This window comes from Trachymyrmex septentrionalis, unplaced genomic scaffold, assembly GCF_001594115.1.
Source record: "Trachymyrmex septentrionalis isolate Tsep2-gDNA-1 unplaced genomic scaffold, Tsep1.0 scaffold75, whole genome shotgun sequence".
Classification (NCBI taxonomy): Eukaryota; Metazoa; Arthropoda; class Insecta; order Hymenoptera; family Formicidae; genus Trachymyrmex; species Trachymyrmex septentrionalis.
This window is the reverse complement of record NW_017305938.1, coordinates 922,842-936,112: the sequence shown is the minus strand read 5'-3', so window position 1 is coordinate 936,112 and position 13,271 is coordinate 922,842. Positions and strand designations below refer to the sequence as shown.

At 30.7% G+C, this 13,271-nt stretch overlaps 1 protein-coding gene across 1 annotated transcript in view; it reads right to left on the bottom strand.

Annotated features, from left to right (window-relative positions):
- The window catches only part of LOC108754070 (neuronal acetylcholine receptor subunit alpha-7-like), a 222,383-nt gene that overhangs the window by 42,608 nt on the left and 166,504 nt on the right, over window positions 1-13,271 (bottom strand). Inside the window, exon 4 of the mRNA XM_018496113.1 lies at window positions 3,817-3,926. Coding sequence (XP_018351615.1) covers window positions 3,817-3,926 — 110 coding nt within the window. The remainder of the gene's footprint in view (window positions 1-3,816; window positions 3,927-13,271) is intronic.

Below are 13,271 nucleotides of genomic sequence, written 5' to 3'. Positions count from 1 at the left end.
TTGAAATGCGACGACTTTGTCAGTAAAGACTATTTACTAATTAGCAACGTCTCAGTCACGCTCGAAATATGACGACAAGTTTGCGTCGTGCGAAACGCCGTATGGTAATGCGAGCGTCTTTTAACGGCTCGATGTTACTTCAAGTCGTTAACTATTTTACTACATATTGTAAATGAGATTCGCCTTTTGACTACATCGATATTGCGTCGTCATGAAAAAATGCACGAAGCGTTTCACTAGCGTCTCCCTTCCACCGCTTTTCCAGTCGCTGTTGAGAGTTTCCCGCTTTCCACTCAGTTCATACAAATATACGAACCAGGGCGTAATCGCTTGCTCCTTTATAAGACTCACAGATATTGGAAATCAAACTGAGAAAAACGGCGATTGGCCTGGAACATCCTATGTGCAGAATATGCCCGATAAAAATCATCTCAGCGACGTGCACGTGGAGACCTGCACGTAGCTGGATGAAAAGTGGAGCACGAGAGAATTGCGCCGCGACGAAGCGACAAAGCAGTTAAGTGATCGATCAGTCCTTAGGTGTGCACCATCTTTGCTACTGACCCCCCCGCGAAGTCCCCTCTTCCTGGCTGCGTTATATATTACGTGGTCTGTACCACATTATAATAACGTTGGATGCATCGCATAAAGGCATCGTCTACGCGATGGAGAGCGATTATGAGCGGGTGCATGCCCGACAAAACACACTTGCGGCGAGTATATAAAAAGAGTTCATATATATATATATATATATATATGTACACGCGACGTGTACATATCTGCTCTAACCGAACGTGCATCGTGGTGTATCTCACGTCAAACTTATATGGTTTTGACGAATTAGGTTACCACAAATAAATAACAAAACTTTTAACGCTTCAGGTTTTAGTTTTAAACAAATTTTCACGGGAGCGAGATTACGGCTATAATTAACTAAAATACCTGCAACTAAAAATTATGAAAAATAGTTATGGTCAGTTAAAAAGAAACTTTTTATTAGAGCAACTTAGTTTACAAAATTGAACAATTGTGAATATTTTAACAAAATTTTGTGTAATTTGAAAAAAAAAGTGTAATTCCTGAAATTCTGTAGAATTTTTTTCTATGTAAATTAAGTATTTACTTTAATAACTCTCTTCTTCTTCCCTGTTTAAAGCGTGTACAATCAAAGAGTTTAACGATCAAAAAGCCGTATACAATGTCGAGCTATTTGCAATTTATATTCCGTATAAATTAAGTATTTGTATTAATAATTTCCATGTCCAGAGCGTAACAATCGGAGAGTTTAATGAACAAAAAATGTGAACAATGTCAAGCCATTTGCAATTTAAACGTGCAAAATTCTGATTACAGTCAAGTATAAATAATGAAATGATTATATTTCGTACTTCCTGCGTACTTCTCTATTTGTTGAATGAAATTTTTTTAATGAAAATTTACTTTATTGTCAGTGAGCGCAAAGAGCGAAAATTAAATAGCGGAAATTCTCACCCCGCGAGTAAATAATTCACGGCGCGAGCAAATTCGTATTGCGAGGAAACGCGTCGAGGCTCGCTCTAAAATAATTCAACGACATTTTATCGATCAATTTGCGATTCACTTCAAGCGTAAACCGTCTTTGTAACTGACCCGATGACCTGCGATACATAATATGGTCGCACGTTGACGTTGGTGCAATACATGTACGCAACTATGTGAGAGACGTTGCACGGTGCGTTTATGAACTTTCTCACGCATGCACGCACACTATGCACGCCGTTCTCACGACTAGATTGCATACAAAATAATAAAAAATGATTATAGCGATAATGACGTTGCTAACCTGTAATCAACCTTTTATGCTCAATTAATTAACGTATGTCATGTTTTGATACGTTAATTGAAAAATATATATGGGATTGTGCCAGCCTAATAGGAACTAAGAAAGAACATTTTTAAATATATAAATATTAAATATATAATAGCTATTCAAGTAACTATCTGTATTACGTGATGAATGTTTATTAAATAGATAATGTATTTTAAAAGAGTTATTCAAGATGGAAAATAATAATGAAGCTTTTTGGTTCTCTTTCATTTTCTAAAACAATTGCCTTGTTATTTTAAATTAAGTATTGCGGTGAGTTGAAAGCCCAAATTTTTAAGCAAATTATCATAGATTAATTAATCGATTAACTGATGACGCATCGCGGTCGTATATTATTACTCCGCGCCACGATCCCGCAGTTTAGCGTTATATTATGTGGTTACAACCGTGCAAGGGCAACTATGTGAAACACGCTTGCATAATCGATACGTGCGATTTCGGCATATTAATAGCGTAAGCATGTACGTGGAATTTACACGAACAATGGCTCACACCGACAATGTGCTTTATTAAAAGTAGAAGAGTCCGGTAAAAAATACATAAATCATGTCATTATTGTCATTATAGGATTGATGATATTTTAATATTCCCAAATGACATCGAAATTATTACTGTAATCTTTATCAATGTAAAATAATCTAAATTATCAAATTACATTTAAATACGAATTTAATTTTTTTAACTTGATATTATATTGTCACTTACTTTTTTTATCTATATTCTATTTTTTCTACTCGTAATTTTATTATATACTGAATTATTGTTAATTAAAAACAAAAGCAATTAAAATGTACGTTTGTAGATCTTTTTCTTCGATATCTTTGTTTTTTATAATTTTTTTTTGTATAATATAATCTCTTGCATATTGCATTATAATACATACATAATTTTTACATTAAATATTATAATTATAAAACATAAATATGTATATTTAAATAAACGTTTTAATTGCATTATTAAAAAATTGTTTCCGGTATTTTCTGTTTTGAAAAAACATTAATTACATTGAATATTTTATATGTTTACGTTCTCGTGATTTCGTCAATTAAAAAAGTATGCGAGTTGAGCGAGTTGATCCTCGTTTTAAACTGCATTCAGTAAACGCCAATATGCAAGATAAATGTTAAATTTATCAGAACGTTTCAGGGTTTTGCGTCATTCGTTCAGAGAGAACATTTTTTTTGGTTAGTTTTAAAATATCACGATGTTAAATGGATGATGATTGAAATCATCTATTCGTCTATTTTTATAGGTTATATATATAAATGCCATTGTAGAAACTAATGTATAGTTGTAAAATAGCAGATTTATTACGATTAGTGACGCTTTTCAATTTATAAGCAGCATTTGTTAGCCAATCGAGAAAATTTCTTTGCTACGCAATTTCTTCGAAAGCAGAAACTTTGGTGAAAGTGACTTAAATGTCAGATATCATAAAATCATATAACATAAACATCATATATCATAAATATATACAATACAGTTAAAAATTATTATACAATAAGTTATTATAATTTATTTAAAATATTGTTAATTTAGTTTTGCATAATGTTCCCTTGAGAATTGAAAACAGATGATGAATCTTTTTTTAATACATAGACGTCATAGACTATGTTTCAAAATTCACTGCCAGTGCTGGAAATCTATAGTGCACGTAACTTACATAAACTATAAATTTTCAGCGCTGGCAGTGAATTTTGGAACACAGCCACAGAATATGTATGTTTGAGTTCCTGATTCATTTCCGATTTCTGAATTTAGCAAATACATAAACTATTACTTAATATTAAAATAATTTTGAAACGCGGAAAATTAATTCGTATAAAATCTTATTTTAAGAGTATATATCAGTCTTTACTTTAAAAATATATTTGCTACATAATACGGTAGAATATGAAAAATGTAAATGTGTACGTAGCAAATTTTAATAAACATAATTTTACATTTACCTGTTATACATAAGAACGTCGGGTTTCCATAACCGACTCGGCGGTATTCTGAGGTCTCGTACACCTCCATAGTCCGAAACGTTCCATCTCATGTTTACATCGTTCCATTCCTGTAATTAAATGAAAATTATGCAAAATCATATAAAAGGGAGTTATAAGAAATTTCTTTGTTCGTTATCAAAACAGTATTTAAAATGACAAATACCGCACTTTATTTAAAAAGTTTTAGTCTAGATAATAGTCTATGTTATATAAACTGGAAACGCGCTTTATAAAATATATTGGAAATTTTACACTCGGCTGCCTTCGTAACTGTTTTATTTGGAAAAACTTCTTTCATAATTGCAATTTAATAAGTGAATTGACTAAAAAATCTGTAAGGTAAATCAAACATTTTACGCAGTCACTGAAAAGAACACGGATGTCGACACATATATATTTAAAAATCATGCTTGAATCACTGTATTCTCTCTAAAACGATGTTGACACTATTGATTTTTCAAACAGTAAGTGCCGACCTTCGCTTTTCGTGCAAATATTTTAGACTACATCGTATATGTCAAGTAAACACTACAGCATTTCAATTTAATTCTCGTCTGGGGAATTTACGAATGTGTTATTTCGTCAGACGAGTTTCGTCCTTTTGCTCCTAAAGTGCACCTTTGGGAAGTCACATTACAACGTACTGCTCGCACAAGCAAAAATTTGATAAATTATTTTTAGTATCTTTTGCTGTGTGTTTGTTTGATTTCTTTGATTCTTGCTACAATTTTAAAATAAGTTTTTAAAAGTGAGTTTTTAACTTTTGCACGGGAGAAAAATAACCCACTACTACTAAAATAGACGTTAAAGTTTCCAATAAGTCTTTTAATGTAAAAATCTGAAAGTAGTAATAATTTTTGAAAAATTTTTGTTCTGAAGTAATCTACGTACAATTTTAATTTATCACAGTATACTTTTGAAATTACATGAACAGTAATTGTTCTATTATAACAGACAACGCATTTAGTTGGATATGACACACCGAATATGATAGCGCTACGTCTACTAATACTCTTGCCGTAGTTTTCAGGAATATTTTCCAAACTTTCCTTGTGAGTTTGCGTGTGACCGAAGCGATTTAGGAGCTTCGAAGTATTCGTGCATCTCACTTTGAATCTGTAGTCTTTCTTTTCTTTGGTGAAGCGGAAATGAAAAAGACAGGATCGATCCGACTAACGTGGCCATAATAGGTCATTCCGTGTTATTTTTGACCGTATTCTTTCAAGAAGATTGTTCCAGTCACGAGATAAAGTCGAAGAATTAGAAGAAGAACGTGACAGTGTATATTAATGACGTTTTAATATATACCAATTAAAACAATCTATTTCTTTCTGTTATCGATTTTTCAAACTACGCTTCACTCGTATTTTTCATCCTCTTATTTCAATTTTCCTAAACATTCGCGGAAATTTTCATTATTTATATTTATTAGACTTTCCATCATGTCACGTCAATTCGTAAGATATAATGACAGTTTATTCTATTCTTATCTAACCTTTTACTACATTTACGTTGGACATCATTATGATTCATGGCAAGTATCGTACGCACGGACGAAGCAAACTCGTAGGTTGACCTAATAGTTATAGTAAATGAGGCAGAAATACGACTATACCAAGAAAAATAGAGGAAAAGGTTTCCCAAGATTTCCCAGAAGGTTTGCCAATAAGATGGCAAGTTTCGTTTTGATACTAATCTCAAAGTCTGGTATGTAGCAAGCTCGAATGATTTGGTTGCCTGTCAGCTGTCGTACTCGTGCCGATTAGTCACTGACCTCGATTGATTAGCTGCTGATGGAGTGCAAAGTCAGATAATTAATAACGGCACGTGGTTCAGCGCGGTGATTTGCGGACTTGCATAAATCATTATTATAATTGTTTTGCGAGGAAAGAGATGCTGCTAATTACCGCGTTAATTCAATTCCTACGTTATAGAAAAGTCTATTGAATTGCTTTTATGTATGTAAATAATTTCTTAGGTGTAAACAATTAAAAAGAGAATTAAATAGCCATACACAGGATCTACGTAGCGAAAGTCATTTATTAAAACTTATTTTGTTAACAAATTTTATCCTCTCCTTTCTTATATTTTAATATAAATAAAATTGTACGTCAAGAATGTTATAGTTGGCTCAGAAAATAAATGTCCGTCCTGATTATAATAACGATTACATATTAACGACTTCAAGAATTTCTAATAGTAACACAACGTTAGAATAAATAAAAAAGTTTTTTTGCAAGCCCAAAACAGTGTTAATTAAAATACCGAATTTATTGATGTTATTATAATCTAGAAATATTGTTACATAACAATTCAGAATAAAAGAAGGTTCAAATACTTGTAATAATTAACGAACAAATTTCAAGAGATTCGGTTAAAAGAAGAAATATTTTATAATACGGACTTACTTATTCGCATTTGATTCTTATCTCTAATTTAATTTATTTATTTGTAATTATCAAACTTTAAATGTCGACGTTAAAATTTGATTCGGTTTTATTGTATTGACAATTACGAATTTAACAATCTCTAAGAGTTTTTGCGTTTATATTGACACCGAATTTTATAATTGACATCAGATTTAAATTTTTACATACTGAAGATAGCCAAATCTTGGCTGAAACATCTATAATCTTTATCTTTTGTTAAGGAAATAAATTTTAATAAGTGACTTCGCTATGTAGATCCTTCGTGTGGCTATTTATTTCTTTTTTTATTGTTTATATTTATAATGTTAGAATTATTAAATTTCTTAGATGTATTTAAATGCTTCGATGTCTAACTGATAAGAAAATTATAACAAATAGCATAAAAATATAATGGAGTGTCGAATATTTTTGATATATTAATTGTTAGCTTGTATAAAAAAATAATTGAAATAAATTAAACATATTTACTATAAACATTTTTAAATATTTTAGTGAAAAAAATTGTTTAGAGTTTTAAACTTTTATTTATTTTACTCAAAGATATTTAAAATTGTAAATCTTATCTAACGAAAATAACCATATTTATCCAAATAGTATATATATTATTGTCTTATTTTCTTGTTTTCATGTACTCTTATTTTCCACAAGAAAAAAGTAATTGAGTCATCGAGTGCAGCTATTGAAAGTAAATCCTGCGCTTTTAAGAAAGCATCTTGTCGACCATAGGATAAAGCTATTTCGTATTTTTCCGGATGATTCGACTCTACCTTTTGCACGCGATATCGCTTCTTATCATCTTGCTCTATGAAAAGTGCCAGTGCAACGATGCTTCTATAGACATCTTCTATGGACGAAACAAATACCGACAATCTCGTTTCGCACTTGGCGAACCGCCTTCGAAGAATGCGGCCTGAAGATACAGAAGTCGACGAGCCGGATGCCGTATTTCTTTACTAGATATAGGATAAAAGTCATGGGATCGGAACAGAACAAAATTCCGTTGTGAAGTGTCTGTATGATTTCTCGAGTCACGCAAATTCCGAGCGAAGCGGTTTTTGAGATGAATGTCATTTACAATTCGCGCCTTTTGAAATGCGACCTATTTTCTGAGATGATATTTCTACGAAAAAGAGAATTTTGATGTACTTTGTCCGGATAAAAGTATGAAAATATCGCTGTTTCACGTGTTATATCGTTATTACTTCTTGTATCGTATCTTGATATTTTATTATTATTCTATATATTTATTATTATTATTTATATATTATATTTTTTTAATTCCAATTTTTCTTAATTGTTATGTAATTTTGGAACAAATAAGATCTAACGCAATAATTCTTTTAGTCGTAATTTTTAATTTGTAGAAGAAACAGTCTTTTATAGCTGAGCTGTTAAATCGCCAAGCTGTTAAATCGCGCATTAAAAACACAAGTAGCCCGATTAAAGTCGGATAAAATAATCCAAAGATAATGAAAGAGAAGCGAAACAGGAAGTCAGAATCTCTAATAACATTACAAGCATTAAAGTGTTCTTTATCTTATACTTTGCTAAACTATTACACATTTTGCGAATAGAAAAAAAAACAAGATATAAAGTAGATATAAGATAGATAGATATAATTATGTACATATTGTATATATGTTAGAAAGTCAAACAATGAGATAATTATGATACTCTATGTTAAGTTTATTTAAATATGAATGAACAGCAATATTGAAGTCATCATTAGTTTAGTAAATTGAAAAATATTTCAATTTTTTCGATTAAAACTTTTCTCAAAGCTTTCTTATAAAGTAAGACTCCATATTTTTAATATGGAGACGCTCGTCAAACGCAATGTATAATTTTTAATTTATCAAAGACGTGATTTATTCCTAAGTAAGAATTATGTAACATTGTCAGATTTACGTGATCTATTATAATATGATGTAAATCTGATAATGTTACATAATTCTTACTTAGGAAATGAACTAATCTATATTTATATATTTTTAATATATATATTTATATATTTAATTAGAAAAAAAAGTATTTTTGCGAGATATAAATTTATATTTCATTAAAATCAAAGCAGGGAATATATTCATCAAGCATGCGTTTCTGCACGATAATTATACATCGACGTAGGCGAAAAGTGGGAACTCTCGTGTAGTTCAGTGATTTGCATAGCTAATCCGGTCTTAGTTAGCATAGTTTCGTAGAACGTGGCCTAATATTCCTGTGCATACTATATAATTCTCATTGCTGCGATATTCATAAACCTGAAATATATCTATCATACTATCTTTGGCATTCCTGTGACGTGATTCAAGAATAAATTATTTATTTTCTCGTTATGAAACTTTATTAGAACTTGTTAGAATTGATATGTAGATCTCTTCCCGTTTCGAATATATATAAATTTAAAACAATATTTTGTGATATTACTTTTTCCACTTATAAAAAACATTATTACATTTTGTAACAATACAGATAACATTTCTTAAAATTTTGTGATAACTTACGAAGGAGTCGTCGAAACTGATCCTTATTGATTTTGATGGGTTTTGAACATTGGTTGTAAAGCATAAAAAAAGTATTAGTCAAATACTATATTTTTTTATCTATCTATATTTTTTTAGTTTCAAAATTTAGTCAAAACAACTCTTGTATATAAATTTGAAAAATTTGATATTTTTAAAAAACATGAATATACCATTTAATATTAAGAGTTTGAAATAGTTAAAAATAAAACTTTTGTATAAAACATTTTTTCAAATATCTCATAGTTTCGGAGATTATTGAAAATAAAAAAATATATTTTTTTTTTCGAGGGATTGTTTCGAAACCTCTAAACCTTGAAATAAGCAGATTTAAAACAGATGTAAACAATATTTTTTAATGCTCTACAAACATATTCTAAACCTATTAAAATTAGTGAGAGCAATTCCAACGAGTCTCTTGTTACATTTATTATTTATTATTTTAAATTAATAATTTAATTATTAATATTATGAAAGGAAATGATAATAAAATATTTCCATAAAAATACAGGTCGCACTTTTGCTCGCTTTACGATATGTAAGTGCCTATAATTTATGCTTTATACAGACTTTACTCATCAGATAAAAATATACTTTTTTCATAAATTATCCATATCGGAATAGCTTTTTTTACTTCTATCGAAATAACACATAAATACATTTTATTTTAAGAAAAACGCTTTTATGAGTCTACATCCATTACCAGTCTAGAGTTGCTCGAGACAGTTATATCGAGAACATTCCAGCGCGGACGGTGTTGTAAAAATTAAGAATAAAATAATGGGGCCATCCTTTCTATAATGATAATTACGTATCTGAAAGATATGCTGGCACCCGCAGAACGAAATATAGCGAGACGTTATCGCGTGCAACATTTCATTGGAAGATCGAGACAAATGGGGAAGCTTAATCGAACCGCCAGCCAATCGTGAATTCTTTCTTCGAGGAATCCGCGCTTTTTTCCCAGCTGAATGGTTTCAACGACACGAAAACTAGAGCGACGAGGACGAGACATTCTCGGAGTCTCACCGGAGATTTAATCGCACGTTCGTATTTTAAACTCGCAAATTAGGAATTCGAGTAATTTCGATTACCATCGCGACACGGATTCACGGAATCCCGATCGCCATTTTATCACATAAAACCGAGAAGTATATGGAGGACAGTTGGTACGTTGGTAGTTGTCATGGGGAGACCAATCTATGGCTCTACGTCGTCGGCGATCCCTCTTATCGCTTCCGCTTTCCCCTCGACGAAATTGTCAATTAAAGTAACGAACGACCAAGAAAGTAACGAACTTCTTTGAAAAACAAGATCGCACAACGTGATCCTCGTGATCCTCACGGATTAAGGTCAAGATTGAAGAAAAAAAATGGAAGTGAAATGTTTTCTCTCTCTCTCCCTCCCTCTTTTTTCTCATCAAATATATATGGTATTCCAGAATCGGAATCGTGAATAAAATTCCCTTAATATTGGGTTTACAACAGATGGTCGTGGGATCTTAAGTTGTAGAAAATTGGCCAATCATACACCCAAAAAAAAAATATTCTGCCATTTAGCGATTCTTTCTCTATGTTAAAGAGAATTTTTCATTTATGATCTCAAGAGGATACTCTACAAAGTAAAGGAATTTTGTATAATCAAAAAAGTACTGGATTTAGGATTGCAATCCTCTCAATACTAGAAGAATGCCTTACATGTACTGAGATGCACGCATACTGTAAATGACAAACTTCTTCTAACAAATAAGCGTGCCATTAGTATTTTGTATTTCCTCTTATTTCAAAAGGCTATTTGAGTTATTATAATAGAATTTTCTATAGAGAAAATTAATGTAAGATTTTTTGCTTAAAGGAAATGCTAAGAGGATCTCCGCTTATTGGCAGAATATTTTTTTTGGGTGTAGTCGATTATTCGCCTTCTTCGACTGTGATTGAGTCAATTTCCTATTACTTAAGATCCCACGTTTACGACTTCTATTGTAGACATAAAAGGAAAAATAAAATTGTCGGATAAAAGGAAACTGATTGCAAATTCCATAAATACATATAACACTGCTGTATTTAACTCTCTCGAAAGAATGTTAAACAAAGCTGCTATACCTACTTCTTGTTAGTGTACGATTTCTTAATGATTAAATCTAATGTTAAAATTTGTTATTAATTTATATCTCTAGAGTTTAATTTTAATTCTTTTTTTTTTTGTAAATTCCTTTCACTGGCATTTTGCTTGAAAATTATTAGCACTTGTCATTTTTACAAATGAATTTTACGATATACTAATATAACAAGTATATATTTACAAATAAGGATATTTTAAACCAATTCAGAAATACCCTATAAAATTTTAATTAAAAAATTATTAAATAAATTTTATAAATACACACTAAACGTTTTATTAGAATACATTTCACTATACAAAATAGATACAATATTTGGCATTACTTAACCTCATCACTGAAATTTTAGGTACACTATTCGGAGAATACAACAATAATGCTTGAGATCGCAATCGTTCTAGTTTATTTCACAAGATGTTAATGCAATTAATGACCGCATTGCTACGCGGTTAAGTTCCGGACTGGAAACCTCTTAAAGTGTCTACGTGCGTTGCAAACCGAATCATGACAATCCATTTTAGCTCTATCAGCACGTATTTATGCTAGAGGAGTGGTCGAGAAGATAACGAAATGATTTCGTGGTAAAAGATATGAAATTAGTGTATGAAATAATACGTAGATACGATAGCACTAGATAAAATAGACAAATGAAATAAATATTATAAAATAATTACGATAACGTGCTTTTTATACTTTATTATTTATCACTGCGTAAGAGAGAAAAAGAAATTAATATTATAAATCGAGAATTAATATTTGATAGTAAAAAAATCTGATGCTTTTTATTATATCACATATAAAATTTTGGAGTATATGCGCGCACATACTATATGGATTACTTTTGCTAGAATTTTCATTAAAGTGTCAAAATGATCGTGGAATTCAGTTTAACGAAACTAGCATCCTGTTCAAGTGTTTCGCTTTGTAATGTTCTTAAGACGAAGACAAATTGTGAGCTTAGCAACTAATAGTAGATCTTCGTTCTCTTTACGAAGGATGCAATTACGACGTCTTTCGAACCTTATACAAAAGGTGAACAGCAAAAGATGATGAAAGGGAATACTACGTCACGAAATAACATTATCGGGATGTGTAAATTCTACACTGTGTAGAACGTGAGTTTGTACGGTGGCATTTTCATTAAAAAGACTGCAATAAGTTTTCCTTGCGCTGTAACAGATCGCGTTCTAGATTAGTAACGAAAAAGATAATAAAAAGTACTCCCAAAAGCTGCATATTCTACAGCAATAGTAGCAATAGTAGTAGTAGTAATAGTAGTAGTAGTAGTTTGAGAAAGCTTTTTGAATAAATGTGGCACTGGCATATCCTTTACGAAAGTTCCATTTCAGTTCTCTTTGTACCTCAATTTGTTTGTCTAACACTCAACTGTACACCTTACGTACATTAAGTCAAGAATATCGAGAACATAGAGAACATACTTTTAATTTTGCTTTCTTTTTAATACAATTTTACGTACATGAGAATAGAATATAAAAAACATACATAAAATTTTTGTTATATGCAATATATATATGTATATATTATATATAAACTTAACAATAAAATCTTTCTTATCTTTATCATATTTAAATAACTTGATGCTTCTGATCATAATTATATCTGATTGCGAAGGAACAAGAAGGAAAAGCCCTGTGCCATCATATTCTGCCATCGGGTGGTAATCGTGGCCGATGACAATTTACCGCGGTACAACCATTTTGGCACGTGTTATCTCTAGGGAAACAGAGACTCTTTTATTCAATGCCCTTACCTATCCATCGAGATTCCCTCTTGGACGAGGATTTAATTTAACGAGACGCTGAAATTCAAGCCTCGCTTGACAAACGAAGAGCCAAGTTCGTTCTTCCCTCGAACACTTAATTTTGTAGGGTACAACAGTTCGGCTATCATTACAGTATCTTTAAAGTTACTTTAATTTTTTCTTTAGAAGCATATATATAAAGAGAGAGAGAGAGAGAGAGAGAGAGAGAGAATAAAAAATATACTTTATACTTCGAAACCTAGGAACTTTACCCGCAATATTGTATAAGAATAGAATAATGAATACAAATATTCTTAGAATATTTTATAATAGATAAACAAGTTGAAATTAATATATACATTTGTTTCACTCGGTAAAAGATTAAAAATATTAAATATTACATAGACAAAAATAAATTTTTCTTAAGATTATTAATTAATTTATGGAATTTAAAATATATGGCTCTATTATTACAAAGTACTTTAAATACTTCAAAATTATTAGCTAAATTATAAAATTTATACTAATGTTTTCTTATACCTAGCACTGCATATTTAAATATCTTTAAAATATTATATTAT